The sequence below is a fragment of the Cherax quadricarinatus genome, chromosome 38 (genome assembly GCF_038502225.1).
Source record: "Cherax quadricarinatus isolate ZL_2023a chromosome 38, ASM3850222v1, whole genome shotgun sequence".
NCBI lineage: Eukaryota > Metazoa > Arthropoda > Malacostraca > Decapoda > Parastacidae > Cherax > Cherax quadricarinatus.
Genome location: NC_091329.1, coordinates 21853364 through 21875327, shown reverse-complemented (window position 1 = coordinate 21875327; position 21964 = coordinate 21853364). Strand labels below are relative to the sequence as shown.

General features: G+C 43.3%; 1 protein-coding gene across 1 annotated transcript in view; it reads right to left on the bottom strand.

Moving 5' to 3' along the window:
- LOC128693048 (core histone macro-H2A.1) overlaps positions 1-21964 on the bottom strand; it is a 119321-nt gene that overhangs the window by 4236 nt on the left and 93121 nt on the right. The window contains exon 8 of the mRNA XM_070092160.1: positions 773-937. Within this exon, the coding sequence (XP_069948261.1) occupies positions 775-937 (163 nt within the window). The 3' untranslated portion in view covers positions 773-774. The remainder of the gene's footprint in view (positions 1-772; positions 938-21964) is intronic.

The following is a 21964-nucleotide window of genomic DNA, read 5'->3' as shown; positions in this document are numbered from 1 at the left end:
AGTCATTAAAAGTGTTTATGATTAAATTTTAGATATTTCTTTTTTTTTACCAATTGCAGCTTTTTTTAGTAAGACCCTTTGGAATGTGTGCACTACGGTACACTCATATTTAGAGGAGTAATGCACATTTTTCTTCAAGTTTAGCTCTGTGCTCACTGCATGACTGAAACTGGAATTTTATATTTTTAAAGATTTAAAAAATGCATTTTTTATATGATTATTTTGTGCATAACTGACACACCTACATTTTTAGTAAAAATAAATCTAGAGAGATGTGAGATTTTTCAACACCACTGCAACTGTGTGGTCTTTTGAAACTCATGATGGCTGGAGTATAACATACACTGCACTGTACATATTATCTTAGCCTCTGGTCATGAAGGCACTGGTCTCTGAGTACAGTAGAATACTGCACACTGTTCTGAATTTTTGTTTAAAAAACTTCACTGAAATTAAATCTAGATTATTATTATGCAAGTCCACAAGGGTTGTAGCATGGGTGCTGATGAGACAATGGTGTTCACTTGAAGAATTATTACAGTACTTTAGTCACTATCCTGCATGTTCATTACAGCAAACAGAAATTACAAGATCCAGCAAAAAAGTATATTTCCCCTATTTCATTCATACTGCTTCCCATATATGTTGGTAAACAAGTGAGGTCATCATACTATATAATTAATAGTGGTGTGATAAAAATAAAGGTGCAAGCCATGAAAAATATTACTAACAAATTACAAAATGCAGCTGACAGCCTTCTTCACATCCTTACCTTTAAGAATCCAGCTTTGCTAGTTCTGCTGTGTAAGCCCCGATGCTTTCCATATCATAGAGGACGAAGTAAATCTGTTTCAATGATGAGGACATGACGTTGACGAAGTAGTTACAAATGGACTTGATGATAGTTTGTGCTGCTTGTTGTTTGGGAAACCCAGCCCTGGCAAAGAGAATCATGCAAATATGTATATTTTATCCTAGGTAGTAGGTTGGTAGACAGCAACCGCCCAGGGAGGTACTACCGTCCTGCCAAGTGAGTGTAAAACGAAAGCCTGTAATTGTTTTACATGATGGTAGGATTGCTGGTGTCCTTTTTTCTGTCTCATGAACATGCAAGATTTCAGGTACGTCTTGCTACTTCTACTTACACTTAGGTCACACTACACATACATGTACAAGCACATATATGCACACCCCTCTGGGTGTTCTTCTATTTTCTTTCTAGTTCTTATTCTTGTTTATTTCCTCTTATCTCCATGGGGAAGTGGAACAGAATTCTTCCTCCGTAAGCCATGCGTGTTGTAAGAGGCGACTAAAATGCCGGGAGCAAGGGGCTAGTAACCTCTTCTCCTGTATATATTACTAAATGTAAAAGGAGAAACTTTCGTTTTTCCTTTTGGGCCACCCCGCCTTGGTGGGATACAGCCGGTGTGTTGAAAGAAAGAATGTATATTTTATCCTAGGTAGTAGGCTGGTAGACACCAACTGCCCAGGGAGGTACTACTGTCCTGCCAAGTGAGTGTAAAACGGAAGCCTGTAATTGTTTTACGTGATGGCAGGATTGCTGGTGTCTTTTTTTCTGTCTCATACACATGCAAGATTTCAGGTATGTCTTGCTACTTCTACTTACACTTAGGTCACATTACACATACATGTACAAGCATATATATACACACCCCTTTGGGTTTTCTTCTATTTTCTTTCTAGTTCTTGTTCTTGTTTATTTCCTCTTACCTGCATGGGGAAGTGGAACAGAATTCTTCCTCTGTAAGCCATGCGTGTTGTAAGAGGCGACTAAAATGCCGGGAGCAAGGGGCTAGTAACCTCTTCTCCTGTATATATTATTAAATGTAAAAGGAGAAACTTTCGTTTTTCCTTTTGGGCCACCCCGCTTTGGTGGGATACTGCCGATGTGTTGAAAGAAAGTGTATACTTTATATACACAAGTACTGTATACAGGTTAGTTAGTTAGTTTAATATGTTTATTATGCGCCCCATACTCATCCTGTGGGCGGTAGTCAAAAGATTACAGAGGTACATAATGGGTCCAGGGACTGGGCCTCAAAGTTTTGATAGCTGAGCAAGTTACAGAGGTAATGAATTCACAATTTACAAAGGTAATGAACTCACAATTTACAAAGGTAATGAACTCCAGGTAGGTCTAGTCACAATCATGACAAGTTACAAAGGTATTTACAGATTACAGAGGTACACAATGGGTCCAGGGACCGGGCTCCAAAGTTTTGATGGCTGAACTAGGTACAAGGTAATGAACTCACAAGTTACAAAGGTAATGAATACTGTAAGAATGGTTACTTACGTTTATACATGGCTGCAATCATGAACAAATTTTAGAGTAATGAGCAATTCACACTTCCACACCCGGTCACAACTGTAGTGAGTTATTGGTGCAAATGTTGATTGCTGAGTCTCTCTCTCTCTCACACACACACACACACACACACACACACACACACACATACAAATTCATACACATATACAGGAGGGCCCCGCTTTACAGCGCTTTGCTAATACAGTGGTTCTCAATTATACCTGTTCTTCATTTATTCAGACTTCCTACAATTAATATATTCACCACTCACTATAAGTTAAGGACAAAAATATTTTAAGGTAAAAAATGTGTTTCTTCTTTTTATTTTTAGTAAGTGTGTTAGATAGGAGTGGAGACAAATGGAGAGCTGTTGGAGTGTGAGCAGGGCAATATTTTGTGAAACAATTTAGGGAAACAGGTTAGTAGGATTTGAGTCCAGAAATGGGAAGTACAATGCCTACACTTTAGAGGAGGAGTTAGGGATATTTTCTGTTTGGAGTGACATAATTACTGTCTTTACATGCCTCTGCAAAGACAGTGATTATGTATGAATGATGGTGAAAGGATTTTTTTTTTTTTGGGGGGTCACACTGCCTCAGTAGGAGATGGCCAACATGTTGGAAAAAAAAAAAAAAGTAATGTGTGTACTCTATATGCATTTTTTTTAGACGTAACTCTGTTGCTCACTTAACCCTTTCAGGATCCAGATCCTCGATCTGAAACTTGTCCACAGGGTCCAAGAATTCTCCAAAAATTTTTTCTTATTTTTTCTTATGAAATGGTAGAGAATCTATTTCTGAGGGTAATACAACAAAAAGTACAAAATTTGATGAAAAAGTGATGAAATTACACCCTTGCGAATTTTCCTGGGTCAGCGATATTTACACGTCGGCAATTTTGCCCACTTTGACTCCCATTTTAGGCCAATTACTTTATACCAGTCGACCAAATTCTTAGCTATTTCACTAGCAATACTTCTATTTTATCGATTGAGCACAAGAAATCGCCCAATCAATTGCAGCTTCTCCTCACTTAACGACGGAGTTCCGTTCCTAAGACCACATCATTAAACGAATTCGCCGCTAAGTGAGGAGCATACTACAATGGTAGTGAGTTTGTGTAAACCATCTCTGATATTGATTTAATGTCACCTTTGCACCATTTATAACATCTCTGGTATATTTTTAAATGTGTACAGAAGTGTACAGTGGAATCTCGGTTTTCATATGGCCTGGTTTTTGTAGGATTTGGTCTTCGACAATTTTTTTTTTTGTAGAAATTTTGTCCCAGTTTTTGTACATCCGCTCGGTTTTCATAGAGTTGGCAATGGTCCGCTGTACTAAATGTGTCCACCTGCCCGCGCCAACAACAAGCATCCCACACATTCTGACTTAGTCTGGCTTTGTTTCTTGATGAGTGAGCACTACTCCCACGCATTCAGCTGAAACATTTCGTAATAATCCATTGTTTTTTGTGCTTATTTATTGAGTGCAACTGCTAAATAAACCACCATGGGGCCAAAGAAAGTTCCGAGCGCCAGGCCTTTGATAAAGGAGAGAAACACGACAGAATTCAAGAACTCGTAGCAAAGTACGAAAGTGGCATATGCGTAGCTGATCTCACCAGGATGTACGGGAAGTCCGCATCAATGCTTAGTTCCATACTGGCAAAGAAAAAAGAAATCAAGAAAGCTGATGTTGCAAAAGGGGTAAATGTGCTAATGAAACAGAGATCGCAAACAATCGAAGATGTTGAGAAATTGTTGTTGGTGTGGATCAATGAAAAACAGTTAGCGGGAGATAGTGCAGTGGAGGCAATAATTTGCAAAAAAGCAAGGCAGTTGCACATGGATCTTGCAAAGAAAATGCCTGGAATGAGTGCTGCTGTAAGTGAATTTAAGGTCAGCAGAGGCTGGTTTGACAAATTCAAGAAGCGTACTGGTATACACAGTGTGGTAAGGCAGGGCAAGGCTGCAAGTTCAGACAAATATAGGGTCAAAGAATTCGTTGATGAATTCAAGGAGTACATAGAGGCTGAAGGATTCCTCCCCCAACTAGTCTTCAATTGTGACAAAAGAGGCCTCTTTTGGAAGAAAATGCCAAAGAGGACCTACAACATGCAATAGGAAAAGGCACTGCCAGGATGGATAGGCTAACTCTTTTGTTCTGTGGTAACTCTAGTGGGGATTTCAAAGTGAAGCCTTTACTGGTGTATCGCTCTGAAAATCCCCGAGTGTTCAAGAAAAACAATGTCATCAAGAGTAAACTGTGTGTGATGTGGAAGGCTAACAATAAGGTATGGGTCTCGAGGCAAATTTTCATTGAGTGGGTCAATGATGTGTTTGGCCTGAGTGTGAAGAAATATATCCTGGAAAAGCAATTTCCACTCAAGTGCGTCCTGGTAATGGACAATGCTCCTGCTCATCCTCCAGGCTTGGAAGACCAATTGTTGGAGGAGCTTAGTTTCATCACAGTGAAGCTCTTGCCCCCTAATACCACTCCTCTCATCCAGTCCATGGACCAGCAGGTCATTGCATACTTCAAAAAACCCTACACCAAAGCAATGTTTCAAAGGTGCTTTGAAGTGACCTTACACACTGAATTGACCCTAAGAGAGTTCTGAAAGAATCACTTCAATATCCTCCATTGCATAAGCCTTATAGATAAGTCTTGGCAGGGAGTGACTTCCAGAACAATGAACTCTGCTTGGAGAAAATTGTGGCCAGAATGTGTCCTTGAGAAGGATTTTGAAGGGTTTGAGGGTGACCCTGATGACCCTATGCCTATTGTGGAATCTACTGTGTCTTTGGGGAAGTCCATGGGGTTGGATGTGAGTGGCCAGGATGTGGGAGAGTTGCTGGATCACCACAGGGAAGAGCTAACCACTGAAGAGCTGCAAGACCTTCAACTGGAACAACAACAGACCACAGCTGAGGAATTATTATTATTATAATAATGAAGAGAAGAAGAAAAACTTTATAAAACTGGGATGCTTAAATGTGCGTGGATGTAGTGCGGATGACAAGAAACAGATGATTGCTGATGTTATGAATGAAAAGAAGTTGGATGTCCTGGCTCTAAGCGAAACAAAGCTGAAGGGGGTAGGAGAGTTTCAGTGGGGGGAAATAAATGGGATTAAATCTGGAGTATCTGAGAGAGTTAGAGCAAAGGAAGGGGTAGCAGTAATGTTAAATGATCAGTTATGGAAGGAGAAAAGAGAATATGAATGTGTAAATTCAAGAATTATGTGGATTAAAGTAAAGGTTGGATGCGAGAAGTGGGTCATAATAAGCGTGTATGCACCTGGAGAAGAGAGGAATGCAGAGGAGAGAGAGAGATTTTGGGAGATGTTAAGTGAATGTATAGGAGCCTTTGAACCAAATGAGAGAGTAATTGTGGTAGGGGACCTGAATGCTAAAGTAGGAGAAACTTTTAGAGAGGGTGTGGTAGGTAAGTTTGGGGTGCCAGGTGTAAATGATAATGGGAGCCCTTTGATTGAACTTTGTATAGAAAGGGGTTTAGTTATAGGTAATACATATTTTAAGAAAAAGAGGATAAATAAGTATACACGATATGATGTAGGGCGAAATGACAGTAGTTTGTTGGATTATGTATTGGTAGATAAAAGACTGTTGAGTAGACTTCAGGATGTACATGTTTATAGAGGGGCCATAGATATATCAGATCACTTTCTAGTTGTAGCTACACTGAGAGTAAAAGGTAGATGGGATACAAGGAGAATAGAAGCATCAGGGAAGAGAGAGGTGAAGGTTTATAAACTAAAAGAGGAGGCAGTTAGGGTAAGATATAAACAGCTATTGGAGGATAGATGGGCTAATGAGAGCATAGGCAATGGGGTCGAAGAGGTATGGGGTAGGTTTAAAAATGTAGTGTTAGAGTGTTCAGCAGAAGTTTGTGGTTACAGGAAAGTGGGTGCAGGAGGGAAGAGGAGCGATTGGTGGAATGATGATGTAAAGAGAGTAGTAAGGGAGAAAAAGTTAGCATATGAGAAGTTTTTACAAAGTAGAAGTGATGCAAGGAGGGAAGAGTATATGGAGAAAAAGAAAGAGGTTAAGAGAGTGGTGAAGCAATGTAAAAAGAGAGCAAATGAGAGAGTGGGTGAGATGTTATCAACAAATTTTGTTGAAAATAAGAAAAAGTTTTGGAGTGAGATTAACAAGTTAAGAAAGCCTAGAGAACAAATGGATTTGTCAGTTAAAAATAGGAGAGGAGAGTTATTAAATGGAGAGTTAGAGGTATTGGGAAGATGGAGGGAATATTTTGAGGAATTGTTAAATGTTGATGAAGATAGGGAAGCTGTGATTTCGTGTATAGGGCAAGGAGGAATAACATCTTGTAGGAGTGAGGAAGAGCCAGTTGTGAGTGTGGGGGAAGTTCGTGAGGCAGTAGGTAAAATGAAAGGGGGTAAGGCAGCCGGGATTGATGGGATAAAGATAGAAATGTTAAAAGCAGGTGGGGATATAGTTTTGGAGTGGTTGGTGCAATTATTTAATAAATGTATGGAAGAGGGTAAGGTACCTAGGGATTGGCAGAGAGCATGCATAGTTCCTTTGTATAAAGGCAAAGGGGATAAAAGAGAGTGCAAAAATTATAGGGGGATAAGTCTGTTGAGTGTACCTGGTAAAGTGTATGGTAGAGTTATAATTGAAAGAATTAAGAGTAAGACGGAGAATAGGATAGCAGATGAACAAGGAGGCTTTAGGAAAGGTAGGGGGTGTGTGGACCAGGTGTTTACAGTGAAACATATAAGTGAACAGTATTTAGATAAGGCTAAAGAGGTCTTTGTGGCATTTATGGATTTGGAAAAGGCGTATGACAGGGTGGATAGGGATCCAATGTGGCAGATGTTGCAAGTGTATGGTGTAGGAGGTAGGTTACTGAAAGCAGTGAAGAGTTTTTACGAGGATAGTGAGGCTCAAGTTAGAGTATGTAGGAAAGAGGGAAATTTTTTCCCAGTAAAAGTAGGCCTTAGACAAGGATGTGTGATGTCACCGTGGTTGTTTAATATATTTATAGATGGGGTTGTAAGAGAAGTAAATGCGAGGGTCTTGGCAAGAGGCGTGGAGTTAAAAGATAAAGAATCACACACAAAGTGGGAGTTGTCACAGCTGCTCTTTGCTGATGACACTGTGCTCTTGGGAGATTCTGAAGAGAAGCTGCAGAGATTGGTGGATGAATTTGGTAGGGTGTGCAAAAGAAGAAAATTAAAGGTGAATACAGGAAAGAGTAAGGTTATGAGGATAACAAAAAGATTAGGTGATGAAAGATTGAATATCAGATTGGAGGGAGAGAGTATGGAGGAGGTGAATGTATTCAGATATTTGGGAGTGGACGTGTCAGCGGATGGGTCTATGAAAGATGAGGTGAATCATAGAATTGATGAGGGAAAAAGAGTGAGTGGTGCACTTAGGAGTCTGTGGAGACAAAGAACTTTGTCCTTGGAGGCAAAGAGGGGAATGTATGAGAGTATAGTTTTACCAACGCTCTTATATGGGTGTGAAGCGTGGGTGATGAATGTTGCAGCGAGGAGAAGGCTGGAGGCAGTGGAGATGTCATGTCTGAGGGCAATGTGTGGTGTGAATATAATGCAGAGAATTCGTAGTTTGGAAGTTAGGAGGAGGTGCGGGATTACCAAAACTGTTGTCCAGAGGGCTGAGGAAGGGTTGTTGAGGTGGTTCGGACATGTAGAGAGAATGGAGCGAAACAGAATGACTTCAAGAGTGTATCAGTCTGTAGTGGAAGGAAGGCGGGGTAGGGGTCGGCCTAGGAAGGGTTGGAGGGAGGGGGTAAAGGAGGTTTTGTGTGCGAGGGGCTTGGACTTCCAGCAGGCATGCGTGAGCGTGTTTGATAGGAGTGAATGGAGACAAATGGTTTTTAATACTTGACGTGCTGTTGGAGTGTGAGCAAAGTAACATTTATGAAGGGATTCAGGGAAACCGGCAGGCCGGACTTGAGTCCTGGAGATGGGAAGTACAGTGCCTGCACTCTGAAGGAGGGGTGTTAATGTTGCAGTTTAAAAACTGTAGTGTAAAGCACCCTTCTGGCAAGACAGTGATGGAGTGAATGATGGTGAAAGTTTTTCTTTTTCGGGCCACCCTGCCTTGGTGGGAATCGGCCAGTGTGATAATAAAAAAAAAAAAAAAAAAAAAATGAAAATATTATAATAAAAAAAGAAGCGCTGCAGGGCAGGTAGGAAGTGAGGGTATCAGGTGGCAAAAGGGAGAGGGATGAGTAGTAGGTTACGGAGAACAGCGGGTGAGTGGATAGTGAAAGGGTAGAGGGCAGCAAGAGATTGAGGTAGAAAGGGCTGAGGGGAGTGCAAAAGGTATCATCATCCGAGTTTGTGGAGTAAATCAGTCGTTGTCAAGAAATCAATGAGTCAGGATTAAAGGAGGGTCCATCAGCAAGAAGGGAAGGTAAAGAGAGTAGTAGAGCGGAGATGATGTTGGAGGTAAATTCTGCGTGCTCGTTGATAGAGAGGGCAGTTTAACAGGATGTGGCTAATCGATACTGGAACTTGACACTTCTCACAGAGAGGAACAGGGTGCCTCTCCATGAGATACCCATGAGTAAGATGAGTGTAGCCAATGATGACAAGAAGACGGCCAGTAAAATATACTCGGTCTAATAGAATGAAGTTTGTTACTGAGTAGAGTTGACCAATGTTGTTGCCAACGGGTGTGAAGGTGGGTAGTTAATACAGCAAAATAGTCCGGAAATGGAACACCTCTCTATATGAAACTGGTAGGTCATGTACTGCTGACCGTGCAGCAGTGTCTGCCTGTTCATTGCCCTGTACGTCACCATGACCAGAGACCCAACAAAAAACAATATCTTTATGCTAGGTAGAGATACGACGTAGCCAAAGTTGGATACGGAGAACTAGGGGGTGAGGTGTATCAAATTTCTGTATAGCCTGAAGAGCACTAAGGGAGTCTGAGACAACCACAAATGATGACACAGGAATAGATGCAATACGAATAAGCGCTGCAAGAATGGCATACAATTCAGCAGTAAAAATGCTAGCCGAAGATAGTAAATGCCCTCGCACAACGCTGTCCGAAAACACTACTGCAAATCCGACACCGTCAGAAGACTTAGAGCCATCTGTGCACACTGCGAAGGCATTAGAATGAGAGTGGAAGTGGTCAAGAAAAAGAGAGCGGGAAGCTACCGTAGGCAGTTGGGCTTTTGAGCAAGGGAGTGAGAAAGAACAGACACGAACAGCTGGAACTTCCCAGGGGGGGGGGTGTAGGAAAAAGTGAGATGCTACATGAACATATACAGGTGGTAATTGAAGGGAAGACGAGCGAATGTAGGTGAAGAGAGAAGGGACAGAGCAAACAGGGGCGGTGAACAAATAAAGAATGTCTACTAATATCAGTGACCATTCTATAAATGGAAGGATTGCGGAGATCGTGAGCGTACATAGTAGCGAAGGCAATGGGCATCACAGTGATCAGACAAGGATGGGGCATTCGCTTCTGCATAGAGGCTCTCTACAGGGGAAGAGTGAAAAGCATCAAGGCATAAACGTAATTCTTGGTGATGGATGGGGTTAAGACTAGAGAGAGTAGCAGGAGAGGCTGCTGAATAGATCTGGTCACCATAATCGAGTTTCGATAAAATGAGGGCTGAACGTAGGTGAAGGAGAGTTCGACGATCAGCTCCCAATGAAAGATGAGCAAGGGTTTTAAGAAGGTTCAGCCGATTGTGACAAGTTGCCTTCAGAGAGGTAATGTGAGGTTTCCGGGATAACCTACAGTCAAAGAGAAGGCCTAGAAACCTGACTGTATCACGTTCAGGGATATGCGTGCCATAGAGGTACAAAGGATGATCAGAGATGACAGAGCGTCTAGTGAAAGTATAATTTGGCGAGTTTTGGTACTGGAAAATTTAAACTCATGCATGGTGGCCCAATTGGAAACACGGTCGACCGCATGCTGGAGAGAAACTGTAATGAGGTGACAGTCAGTGCCTGCACAAGCAATAGCGAAGTCATCTACATAGAGTGATGACCAAATATTGGATGGAAGAACAGAGGCCAAATCATTTATAGCAAGGAGAAAAAGTGTTGCTCAGAACACATCCCTGGGGGACACCTTTAGCTTGGACAAAGTCCGGGGAGAGCACATTATTAATTCGAACACGGAAATGTCTGTCAGTTAAAAAGTTCTTAAGGAAGGATGGTAGACTGCCTCGGAGGCCTAAGGAGTGGGCTTGGGCCAAAATATTATACCTCCAAGTTGTGTCATATGCCTTCTCAAGGTCAAAAAATATGGCAATAACTGAGTGGTTATTCGCAAAGGCATTACGAACATACGTATCCAAGCGTAGTAAGGGGTCTATGGTAGATCGGCCCTTACGAAAGCCATATTGACTAGTGGAGAGACTGTTGTGTGTCTCTAAATATCACATTAAACATCGATTTACCAGACGTTCCATCACTTTGCAAACTGCACTGGTAAGAGCAATGGGACGAGAGTGGGAGGCATCATGTCCCGTAGTACCTGGCTTGCGGAAAGGGAGAACAATGGCAGATTTCCATAGCTGGGGAAGAACTCCTTGTGACCAAATAAGATTGAAGAGGTGTAAGAGGACTGTAAGGGCTGACTGATGTAAATATTGTAACAACCGAATGTGAATGTCGTCAGGCCCAGCTACCGATGATCAGCAAGCTGAGAGTGTTGCCTCCAGTTCCTGAAGTGTAAAAGGCACATTATACTGTTCTTCTCTGAGAGAAGAAAAGTCCAAGGGTACTAACTCTCTGGCAGACTTTGAGGAAAGAAATGAGGGGCATAGATGGAGGTCCCGGAAAATATGGACCAGATGAGTGCCAATTTCTATGGCAACGTCAAGAGGGTTTGCTATATCAACACCGGCGACCTGTAGAGCAGGAGCTGGGTCAGGAGAGTATTTACCACTCAATTTCCTCACTTTTTTCCAGACTGCACTCATAGAGGAAGCAGAGGTGATGGTGGAAACATAATCTCGCCAGCAAGTGCGTTTAGCGTCACGGATGACACGGCGAGTGACCGCACGCTTCTGCTTAAAATCAAGAAGTCCCTCAGCGGTTCTATTGTACCGGTATCTGCCCCACGCAGCGCGTTTCAAACGTACTGCACGAGCACAAGCAGGAGACCACCAAGGCACGCACTTCTGAGAATGCCTGCCTGAGGTTTGGGGTATAGACAACAGCCTGGTTGATCAGGCTCTGATCCACCAGGAGGCCTGGTCACAGACCGGGCCGCGGGGGCGTTGACCCCCGGAACTCTCTCCAGATTTGCTCCAGATTTATAGAATGAGAACATGCGGTAAAAACTGACGTCGAGAAGAGGTGTAGAAGCTCATCAATAGAGGATGAAGAAGGAACCTCACTAAAAGCAGTGAGTTGCGAGTAAAGGTCCCAATTTGCATAATCAAATTGCCAGCGAGGGCTACGGAAAGGTTGTGAATATGAAGGAGAAGTAAGAATGATTGGAAAATGCTCGCTGTCGTGTAAGTCTGGTAGAACAGACCAGGTGAAGTCTAGTGCAGTGGAGGAAGAGCAGACCGAAAGATCGATGCAAGAGAGAGTATGAGTATGAGGATCAAAATGGGTGGGAGTACCACCCGTATTTAAAACATGGAGGGGGTGAGAGGCGAGAAAAGCCTCCAACTGAATGTCACACGAGTCACAATGAAACCCCCCCGGAGGAAATGGTGGGCATTAAAACTGCCAAGTAACAGAAGTGGTGGTGGTAAGGACGAAACAAGAAAGACAAAATCTGGGATAGATAATGCCCGAGAAGGAGAGAGATATGAAGAACATATTGTAAACCACTTATTCAAGTGGATACAGGCGACAGTGTAATGCAGCGAGGTATGAACAAACAGTGGACGGTACGGAATATCATTGCGTAGAAGAAGGGCACTTTCATTAAAGGTTCCATCAGAAAAAGGATCCGAAGAATACAATAAATTATAGCCCGAGATGGGTTGGAAAACAGCCGAGTGTAATTTTTGTTCTTGAAAGCAAACACCAACAGGGGAAAACCGGGAAAGCAGCATCTGAAGCTCACTCCGATTACCCGAGGCCGCAGATATTCCACTGTAAATAGGCCATGATTGGCAACGAGGAAAATACTAGGGATCTGCAGGTAAGGGCACCTTCGGGCTAGAGGGGGTTAGAAAAGTCTATGTGCGGTGGCATCGGAAAATGTTTAGGCAGCGAAGGAACGGAGCGTTGCGAAGAAAGTTGTGGAGATTGAGGGGAGGGAAGAGAAGGAACAGGAGGTGGATCAGTGTCCATTGAAGGTTTAGTCTCTGCAATATATTCTGAAATGGCTTCAAGTGTTTCTGAATTCAGATGTATGGGAGACAATATTGGAGATAGAAGGAGGGGGGCGAGTAAAGATTGGGACAGTAATGGACTGTACCAAAGTAGTGGGGGGGGACGAAAGAGTGTAGGGGACTGGAGAAGTGTGGGAGGGGACAGAAGAGGCAGAAACCTGGGAGGTGGCAGAAGAGGGAGAAATTTGGGAGGGGACAGGGGTGGAAGGCACAGTATGAGGAGGAGGGTGAACCTCCACACTTGTAATAGAGCCAGCGAGAGGGGAAGAACTAGGCACAGAGACTGGAAAGGTAAAATGCGGAGGTGGAAGAAGGGAAGTAGAGGGCAAAGAAGATTTGAGCAATGGGGATTTTTTTGACTTCTGAGAAGTAAAGGGGCGATTGGTAGAAGGTGTCGTACGAGGTCTTGTCGATGCCGGGGCTTGTGAGGAAGGACGCGAAGATGTGAGAACAGACTGAGGTGATGTAGTAGGGACGTCTGAGCCCAGGGCAGGAGTGGCTATGGGAGGGGTAACCATAGAGGAGGCTGCACAAGATGGGACCCCAGAAGTGGGGGGACGTTTGGAAACACGGGAATAAGAAACACGGGGCAGTTTCCCTTGGAGGCGGAGATGAGAAACTGCCATAGCATAAGGGAAACCTTCTGCCTCTTTGAAACAACGGATATCACGCTCATTTAAGTAGACCTGGCAACGGCGAGAGTACGAAGGGTGAGCCTCATGACAATTAAGGCAAGAGGGTGGTTGACTGCAAGACGTATTAGTATGGTCATCGGCACCACAGACTGGGCATTCGGCTATAGATCTGCAATATTTTGCTGGGTAACGAAATCGCCAGCAATTTCTACACTGCTGCGGTGTAGGGATCACCTTTCGAACTTCCAACTGATGTCCAGCTACATAAACAGAAGATGGGAGTTCACGGCTGTCAAAATTTAATTGAGCCACATTGCAAGGGTATCGTCTCTGCCCGTGGGCAGGAAGGACATAAGTGTCTACTTTGAAGATTGGGAAATCTTAGAGTTCCAGCTGTTCAAGAATGTCATTGCCACATGTCCGGAAATTCTGTTGGACTATGGTATGGGGCAGAATGACAGTACCACTACAAGAATTGAGGGAATGATGTTTTTCAATAGTGATAGGAATAGTGTCAATATGTAAAAGGAGAGAAAGATCATGAGCTTGGGTAGCATTCTGGACAGTGACGATGCGCGTACCACTCTTGAGAGCATGAAAGGAGGTATCTCTACCAACATGGCATAGGAGCGCTTTGCCAATACTATGGTCGGAAAGATAGGCAATAGAAGAAGTCGGTTATAAAGTAAAGAATTTAGTCCACTGTGCGGTCCGAAACTGAGCGTGGAGAGGGAGTGCATGACATGTCGGTTTTTTCCGAGTAGAATGGGAAGGTAAAGAAGTAACATCATCAGGAGATTGTCGTTGGCATTTAGAAGTGGGACTAGAGTTGGTCCGACATGGGACGGGCTGGCGATTCGAAAATCACCACACCGTAGAGAGAGAGGCAGGAAGCATAGTCAAAGGAGGGCGGAGGTCAGACAAATCGGAGGAGTCAGTCGAGACCCTGGTACCTGAAGCTGGTGATGAAACAGCACCAGCAAGAGGTACAGGGGCATCAGGAGTGTCCAAAGAGTGGTCAAAAAACGAGGCAAAGTCAGAACGGGGTGCGGTACCAGTAAGGGGCCCGGGGGTAGCAGGTTCATGGACTAGGGCTTCCATGGTTAGGTTACTTCTTTCTTTTTGTTTTTAAAAGAAAAGAAAAGAGAGAAAAAAAAAAAAAAAAAAAGCGGGAACGGGGAGGAATAGTTCCTAGGAGGAATGAAAGGGCCGGAAATCACCCTCCATGCCCAAGAGGACCTCAACACCGCAAGTGCAGATGCAGCATGGAACTCGTGCCATACCCTACCCTTCATGCCAGTAAACCAGCAATCCAGGATAGCAACCTCACATCTGTCGAGCTACCTTGGTGGACAAAAGAGAGGGCGGCTGGATATCTGCCACAAAGCATACCTTCTTTGGCCACCATCCCCGGAATCCGAAAGGTGGCCTCCAGAGATACACCCGTCGCCCGAAAGACACCCAAAGCCACCCCTTGGAAGACCGGAGAGGGAACGGGATATTCCCAGGTGATCCAGATTCCACGGCAAACTACACCACCGCCAAGAACCTCAACGGAATTGGATTGACCCCGGTACCCTTCCCCCTACCTAGGAACCAGTAGGCCTGTGGGACGAATCCCAAAGGCCAAAAAGAGGAAGGGAATAAGGGAGGGATTGGGGGGGAGGAGGAAAGGAAAAAGGGAGGATGGGATAGGGAAGGGGGGATTGGGGGGTAATTAGGTTTGGTCTGAGGAAGGAGACCAACAGGTCTAATTCCTCAGACCAAGAGCCTCTTCACCACGCCAAGGAGCCCCCCTTGAAGAAGACAGCTGAGGAAGCTGCTTCAGACGAGGAAGAGAGAGGGGAGAATGTGCCTTCTTTAGTGATTAAGGACATGTGTGCAAGGTGGAATGAGTTGCAAGCCATGTCTGCAACATGTTCAATGACAATGCCTTGTCCCATTTTAGGCAAATAAAAAAAAAAACATACCATGGGTGGGGTTTGAACCCACAGTCAGAGTCTCAAAACTCCAGACCGTCACGTTAGTCACTGGGCTGAGTCATGTTGACGGCTTTGAGGGGACTTGAGCTCGAGTTCATCACGGCCATGCTAGCGGGAGATATGTCTGTAAAAACTTGCATTTGTGGTCACAGTGGTGCCTATGCTAACCTTTCTATGGTGTAGAAATATACCTAGTTGTATGAATCTTATTGAAGTTAGCTGGCCCAGTGGCTAACGCGACGGTCTGGAGTTTTGAGACTCTCTGACCGCGGGTTTAAACCCCACCCGTGGTATGGTTTTTTAGCAATCGTGTCATTACGATTTCGTGAGTCATGCTGATGGCTTTGAGGGGACTTGAGCTAGGGTTCATCACGGCCATACTAGCAGGAGATTCGTCTGTAAAAATGTGCAACTGGGGTCACAGTGGTGCCTATGCTGACCTTCCTATACAGTGGACCCCCGCATAACGATCACCTCCGAATGCGACCAATTATGTAAGTGTATTTATGTAAGTGCGTTTGCACGTGTATGTTTGGGGGTCCGAAATGGACTAATCTACTTCACAATATTCCTTATGGGAACAAATTCGGTAAGTACTGGCACCTGAACATACTTCTGGAGTGAAAAAATATCGTTAACCAGGGGTCCACTGTACCTAGTTGGATGAATCTTATTGAAGCTAGCTGGTTCAGTGGCTAACGTGACGGTCTGGAGTTTTGAGATTCTCTGACTGCGGGTTCAAACCCCACCCGTGGTATGGTTTGTTTACCCAATAAAGTGACTGGAAATCGGTAATTTGGCCAATTTCACATGGTTCAAAATATTTAAATTTCAAAATAGGGTCCAGAATAAACAATGCAAGCATTCCTAGCACTAAAATAACATTTCCTCTGCTCATTAGTTATGTTCTCAGGCTTTACACATGAATTCCATTTTGATATTTTATTCACACGAAAAATTTTTATTCACACAAAAAATAGAAGATTTACTGTTATGCAATATTGTAATAATTGCATAAATAATATCAGGGCATTTGTGAATGCATATCAGACCCACCAGCTGGACATGAATTAAACAAATGATGTGATTTGTTTTTCTTGAATGTCAGAAAAATTGAACATTCCTGCTACTTTGAGCTCAATTTCAAGGTATTTTCAGTCCCAATACCAAACAAAATCATCTCTATTTGTGTATTATATCTTCCATTCTATCAAATGAGACCAAGAAACTGAGAATACAACCATAAAAACCACATGAAAATACACCGCAATTTTTTTTTATTAACACATCGGCCTTCACCCACCAAGGCAGGGTGGCCCGAAAAAGAAAAAACTTTCATCAACATTCACTCCATCACTGTCTTGCCAGAGGCAAGCTTACACTACAGTTATAAAACTGTAACACTGACACCCCTCCTTCAGAGTGCAGACACTGTACTTCCCATCTCCAGGACTCAAATCCGACACCGCAAAATCACCGTTTGAAACCAAAAACACAGTCGCAGTTTTTTTCTCATTATGCACTGCATGCTGCAGGATTTTTTTTTACATATATGGTGGACAGATACTTAGTCAGTGCAGGATCAGCTGTGCTGTGGTTCATGTGTTAGACTACATGTGACCAGCAGTTACAGCCTGGTTGGTCAGGCCCTGATCCACATGGAGGCCTGGTTGTAGACCAGGCCGAGGGGACGCAGATCCCCGGAATACCCTCCAGGTAGCAGGCAGACTTACTGCATAGACCCATTCTCTCATATCTAGGCCCAAATTTACCGCTCATAGCTTATCTGATTGAGGTGAGCTCATCAAGTAGTACTATGGCACGGCCAGTGAATTATTATTATTATAATAAAAAAGAAGCGCTAAACCAAGTGAAGTGATTAATTTCGGGTGTCTGGACAGTGAAATGGTTACTCACAGTTGGACAAAGTCCTGCAGACAATTCCCCCCCCCCCCAATGAACCTAGTTTTGAGGTCTTAATTTTTTTATTAGTGATATTAGTAAAATTATTTTTAGTTTTAGTAATCTATATAGGAGAAGGGCTTATTAGCCCATTGCTCCCAGCATTTTAGTCTGCTTTTACAACACACATGGCCTATTGAGGAAGATTCTTATCCCACATCCCCATGGATATGGAAGGAAATAATAAGAACAGGAACTACTAAGAAAAAAAGAATACTCAAGTGTGTACACTCACCTATTTGTGGTTGCAGGGGTCGATTCATAGCTCCTGGCCCCACCTCTTCACTGATTGCTACTAGGTCCTCTCTCTCCCTGCTCCATGAGCTTTATCAAACCTCGTCTTAAAACTATGTATGGTTCCTGCCTCCACTACGTCACTTCCTAGGCTATTCCACTGCCTGACTACTCTATGACTGAAGAAATACTTCCTAACATCCCTTTGATTCATCTGAGTCTTCAACTTCCAATTGTGACCTCTTGTTTCTGTGTCCCATCTCTGGAACATCCCGTCTTTGTCCACCTTGTCTATTCCGTGCAGTATTTTATATGTCGTTATCACGTCTCCCCTGACCCTCCTGTCCTCAAGTGTCATCAGGCCGATTTCCCTCAACCTTTCTTCGTAGGACAATCCCCTTAGCTCTGGGGCTAGTCTTGTTCCAAACCTTTGCACTTTCTCTAATTTCTTGACATGCTTGACCAGGTGTGGACTCCAAACTGGTGCTGCATACTCCAATATTTGTCTGACATATATGGTGTACAGGGTCTTGAGCAATTCCTTACTGAGGTATCGGAACTGCTATCCATAGGTTTGCCAGATGCCTGTATGCTGCAACAGTTATCTGATTGTTGTGTGCCTCAGGACATGTGCTCAGTATTAAACTCACCCAAAGCTCTTTTTCCTTGAGTGAGGTTTGCAGTCTTTGGCTACCTAGACTATACTCTATCTGCGGTCTTCTTTGCCCTTCCCCAATCTTCATGAGTTTGCATTTGGCAGGGTTAAACTCAAGGAGCAAGTTGCTGGACCAGGCTTGTAGCCTGTCCAGGTCTCTTTGTAGTCCTGCCTGATCCTCGACCAATTTGATTCTTCTCATTAACTTCACATCATCTGCAAACTTCTGAGTCTATCCCTTCCATTATGGCATTCACATATACCAAAAACAGCATAGGTCCTAGGACTGACCCCTGTGGAACCCCGCTTGCCACAGGCACCCACTCTGACACCTCGTCACGTACCATGACTTGGTGTTGCCTCCCTGTCAGGTATTCTCTGATCCATTGCAGTGCCTCTCCTGTTATGTGTGCCTGATCCTCTAGCTTTTGCAGTAACCTCTTGTGAGGAACTGTGTTGAAGGCCTTCTTGCAATCCAAGAAAATGCAGTCGATCCACCCCTCTCTTTCTTGTCTTACTTCTGTCACCTTGTCATAAAACTCCAGTAGGTTTGTGACACAAGATTTTCCTTCCCTGAAACTGTGATGGTTGTCGATTATACACTTGTTTCTTTCCAGGTGCTCCACCACTCTCCTCCTAATGATCATCTCCATGACTTTGCATACTATACACGTTAGTGACACAGGTCTGTAGTTTAATGCCTCATGTCTGTCTCCCTTATTAAAAATTGGGACTACATTTGCCATCTTCCATACCTCAGGGAGTTGCCCAGTTTCAATAGATATGTTGAAGATCTTTGTTAATGGCACACACAGCATCTCTGCTCCCTCTCTAAGAACCCACGGAGAGATGTTGTCTGGTCCCACCACCTTTGAGGTGTCAAGTTCACATAGCAGGTTCTTCATCTCCTCCTTGGTTATGTGTACCTCATCCAGCACTTGTTGGTGTACCTCCCTGTTCTGATTTCCTGGGGTCCTACCAGTTTCCACTGTAAATACTTCTTTAAATCTTGTGAGTTCCTCACATACCTCTCAGTCATTTCTTGTGAACTCCCCATCACCCTTCCTCAGTCTGATTACCTGGTCCTTGACTGTTGTTTTCCTCCTGATGTAGCTATACAACAGCTCTGGGTTGGACTTGACTTTCGATGCTATGTCATTTTCATATTGTCGCTGAGCCTCCCTTCATTTTTTTTTTTTTTTTTTTTCAACAAGTCGGCCGTCTCCCACCGAGGCAGGGTGACCCAAAAAAAAAAAAGAAAGAAAATCCCCAAAAAGAAAATACTTTCATCATCATTCAACACTTTCACCACACTCACACATTATCACTGCTTTTGCAGAGGTGCTCAGAATACAACAGCTTAGAAGCATATACGTATAGAGATACACAACATATCCCTCCAAACTGCCAATATCCCAAACCCCTCCTTTAAAGTGCAGGCATTGTACTTCCCATTTCCAGGACTCAAGTCCGACTATATGAAAATAACCGGTTTCCCTGAATCCCTTCACTAAATATTACCCTGCTCACACTCCAACAGATCGTCAGGTCCCAAGTATCATTCGTCTCCATTCACTCCTATCTAACACGCTCATGCACGCTTGCTGGAAGTCCAAGCCCCTCACCCACAAAACCTCCTTTACCCCCTCTTTCCAACCCTTTCGAGGACGACCCCTACCCCTCTTTCCTTCCCCTATAGATTTATATGCTTTCCATGTCATTCTACTTTGATCCATTCTCTCTAAATGACCAAACCACCTCAACAACCCCTCTTCTGCCCTCTGACTAATGCTTTTATTAACTCCACACCTTCTCCTAATTTCCACACTCCGAATTTTCTGCATAATATTTACACCACACATTGCCCTTAGACAGGACATCTCCACTGCCTCCAACCGTCTCCTCGCTGCTGCATTTACCACCCAAGCTTCACATCCATATAAGAGTGTTGGTACTACTATACTTTCATACATTCCCTTCTTTGCCTCCATAGATAACGTTTTTTGACTCCACATATACCTCAACGCACCACTCACCTTTTTTCCCTCATCAATTCTATGATTAACCTCATCCTTCATAAATCCATCCGCCGACACGTCAACTCCCAAGTATCTGAAAACATTCACTTCTTCCATACTCCTCCTCCCCAATTTGATATCCAATTTTTCTTTATCTAAATCATTTGATACCCTCATCACCTTACTCTTTTCTATGTTCACTTTCAACTTTCTACCTTTACACACATTCTCAAACTCATCCACTAACCTTTGTAATTTTTCTTTAGAATCTCCCATAAGCACAGTATCATCAGCAAAAAGTAACTGTGTCAATTCCCATTTTGAATTTGATTCCCCATAATTTAATCCCACCCCTCTCCCGAACACCCTAGCATTTACTTCTTTTACAACCCCATCTATAAATATATTAAACAACCATGGTGACATTACACATCCCTGTCTAAGACCTACTTTTACTGGGAAGTATTCTCCCTCTCTTCTACACACCCTAACCTGAGCCTCACTATCCTCATAAAAGCTCTTTACAGCATTTAGTAACTTACCACCTATTCCATATACTTGCAACATCTGCCACATTGCTCCTCTATCCACTCTATCATATGCCTTTTCTAAATCCATAAATGCAATAAAAACTTCCCTACCTTTATCTAAATACTGTTCACATATATGCTTCAATGTAAACACTTGATCTACACATCCCCTACCCACTCTGAAGCCTCCTTGCTCGTCCGCAATTCTACATTCTGTCTTACCTCTAATTCTTTCAATTATAACCCTACCGTATACTTTTCCTGGTATACTCAGTAAACTTATTCCTCTATAATTTTTACAATCTCTTTTGTCCCCTTTCCCTTTATATAAAGGGACTATACATGCTCTCCGCCAATCCCTAGGTACCTTCCCCTCTTTCATACATTTATTAAACAAAAGTACCAACCACTCCAACACTATATCCCCCCCTGCTTTTAACATTACTGTCATGATCCCATCAGTTCCAGCTGCTTTACCCCCTTTCATTCTACGTAATGCCTCACGTACCTCCACCACACTTACATTCCGCTCTTCTTCACTCCTAAAAGATGGTATACCTCCCTGGCCAATGCATGAAATTACCGCCTCCCTTTCTTCCTTAACATTTAAAAGTTCCTCAAAATATTCTCGCCATCTACCTAATACCTCCCTCTCCCCATCTACTAACTCCCCTACTCTGTTTTTAACTGACAAATCCATACTTTCCCTAGGCTTTCTTAACTTGTTTAACTCACTCCAAAATTTTTTCTTATTTTCATTAAAATTTCTTGACAGTGCCTCTCCCACTCTTTCATCTGCTCTCCTTTTGCACTCTCTCACCACTCTCTTCACCTTTCTTTTACTCTCCACATACTCTGCTCTTCTTATAACACTTCTGCTTTGTAAAAACCTCTCGTAAGCTACCTTTTTCTCTTTTATCACACCCTTTACTTCATCATTCCACCAATCACTCCTCTTTCCTCCTGCCCCCACCCTCCTATAACCACAAACTTCTGCCCCACATTCTAATACTGCATTTTTAAAACTATTCCAACCCTCTTCAACCCCCCCACTACTCATCTTTGCACTAGCCCACCTTTCTGCCAATAGTCGCTTATATCTCGCCCGAACTTCCTCCTCCCTTAGTTTATACACTTTCACCTCCCTCTTACTTGTTGTTTCCACCTTCCTCTTTTCCCATCTACCTCTTACTCTAACTGTAGCTACAACTAAATAATGATCCGATATATCAGTTGCCCCTCTATAAACATGTACATCCTGGAGCCT